Source organism: Penaeus monodon, chromosome 23, assembly GCF_015228065.2.
Source record: "Penaeus monodon isolate SGIC_2016 chromosome 23, NSTDA_Pmon_1, whole genome shotgun sequence".
NCBI lineage: Eukaryota > Metazoa > Arthropoda > Malacostraca > Decapoda > Penaeidae > Penaeus > Penaeus monodon.
Genome location: NC_051408.1, coordinates 25,569,014 through 25,570,042, shown reverse-complemented (window position 1 = coordinate 25,570,042; position 1,029 = coordinate 25,569,014). Strand labels below are relative to the sequence as shown.

At 32.9% G+C, this 1,029-nt stretch overlaps 1 protein-coding gene across 1 annotated transcript in view; it reads right to left on the bottom strand.

Moving 5' to 3' along the window:
• Positions 1–1,029, bottom strand: part of LOC119588190 (glutamate receptor-like) — a 16,500-nt gene that overhangs the window by 11,039 nt on the left and 4,432 nt on the right. Inside the window, exon 3 of the mRNA XM_037936893.1 lies at positions 17–164. Within this exon, the coding sequence (XP_037792821.1) occupies positions 17–164 (148 nt within the window). The remainder of the gene's footprint in view (positions 1–16; positions 165–1,029) is intronic.

The following is a 1,029-nucleotide window of genomic DNA, read 5'->3' as shown; positions in this document are numbered from 1 at the left end:
TTAAGACTGACTTTACCTTCCTGTGTAAAGGCTTTGATCACCCAAATGGCAACCTTGCCCAAGATGCCCTTCGTGTAAGACCTGAAAATTGTGTCCTCTGCTCGTACCATCCACACCATGACGACGCCCATGCATAGCACACTTGCCAAGATCAGCAGCCACACCTGAAGATGATTGGGTTGTTCAGGAAAATGGAGTGATATTTAAGAAATACATAAGCCAATAAAAACGCTTTGAGCATTGTCATAACTCTGAGACTGCGTCATAATGTCTGCGAAAATTCTTACTCTTCTATATAAATATGTAAATATATGGAATATTTACAAAATCAAACTTTCCAGTGGTACTTCCCACACACACATAGAAATATATGATTGAAGCAGTGGAACTTCTAGTTGGGAAGCAGAGATACACTGAGAAATAATGTCAAGAAAAACGTCCTTTGGGGATTGACTACAATCTATGGCACTGAACTTCAGTAGTTTAATAACTCAATTATAATTCTTCAGACGTTTTGGTCAAGATATATCAATCATCAATGACACATAAATGGAAAATGACAAACATCATGATATTTATTTGCACATTAATGATAAAGAAGTAAGCCAATCGACAAATTTGACACTAACTAAACAATATTTTTGTTTACTTAATGCATTAATTGACACTACTGGATATCATATTTTGTTGATTATCAAGAATATAGAGCATGACATTTCAATGTAAATTATTCTAATTAGTGTATAAAACTACACATAATATCTCTGATCATATTAAATTTAATTATCTGGAATTAGATGACTAAATATGACTTGTTTATTTTGCTGGACGTTTTTGCTGGACGTTTAGACTAAAGCCTTTTGCAATACATTTAAAAAATAGTACGACCAATAAAAGATATAGACAAGGAGTGTCATCTTTGAGAAAGACTGTTACATGAATTGTAATATATAACTGAAATCCTTGGTTTCATGAAAAATTTGTCATATATTAGGACATTGTAGAATGATTGTTACGGACCTAAATAGA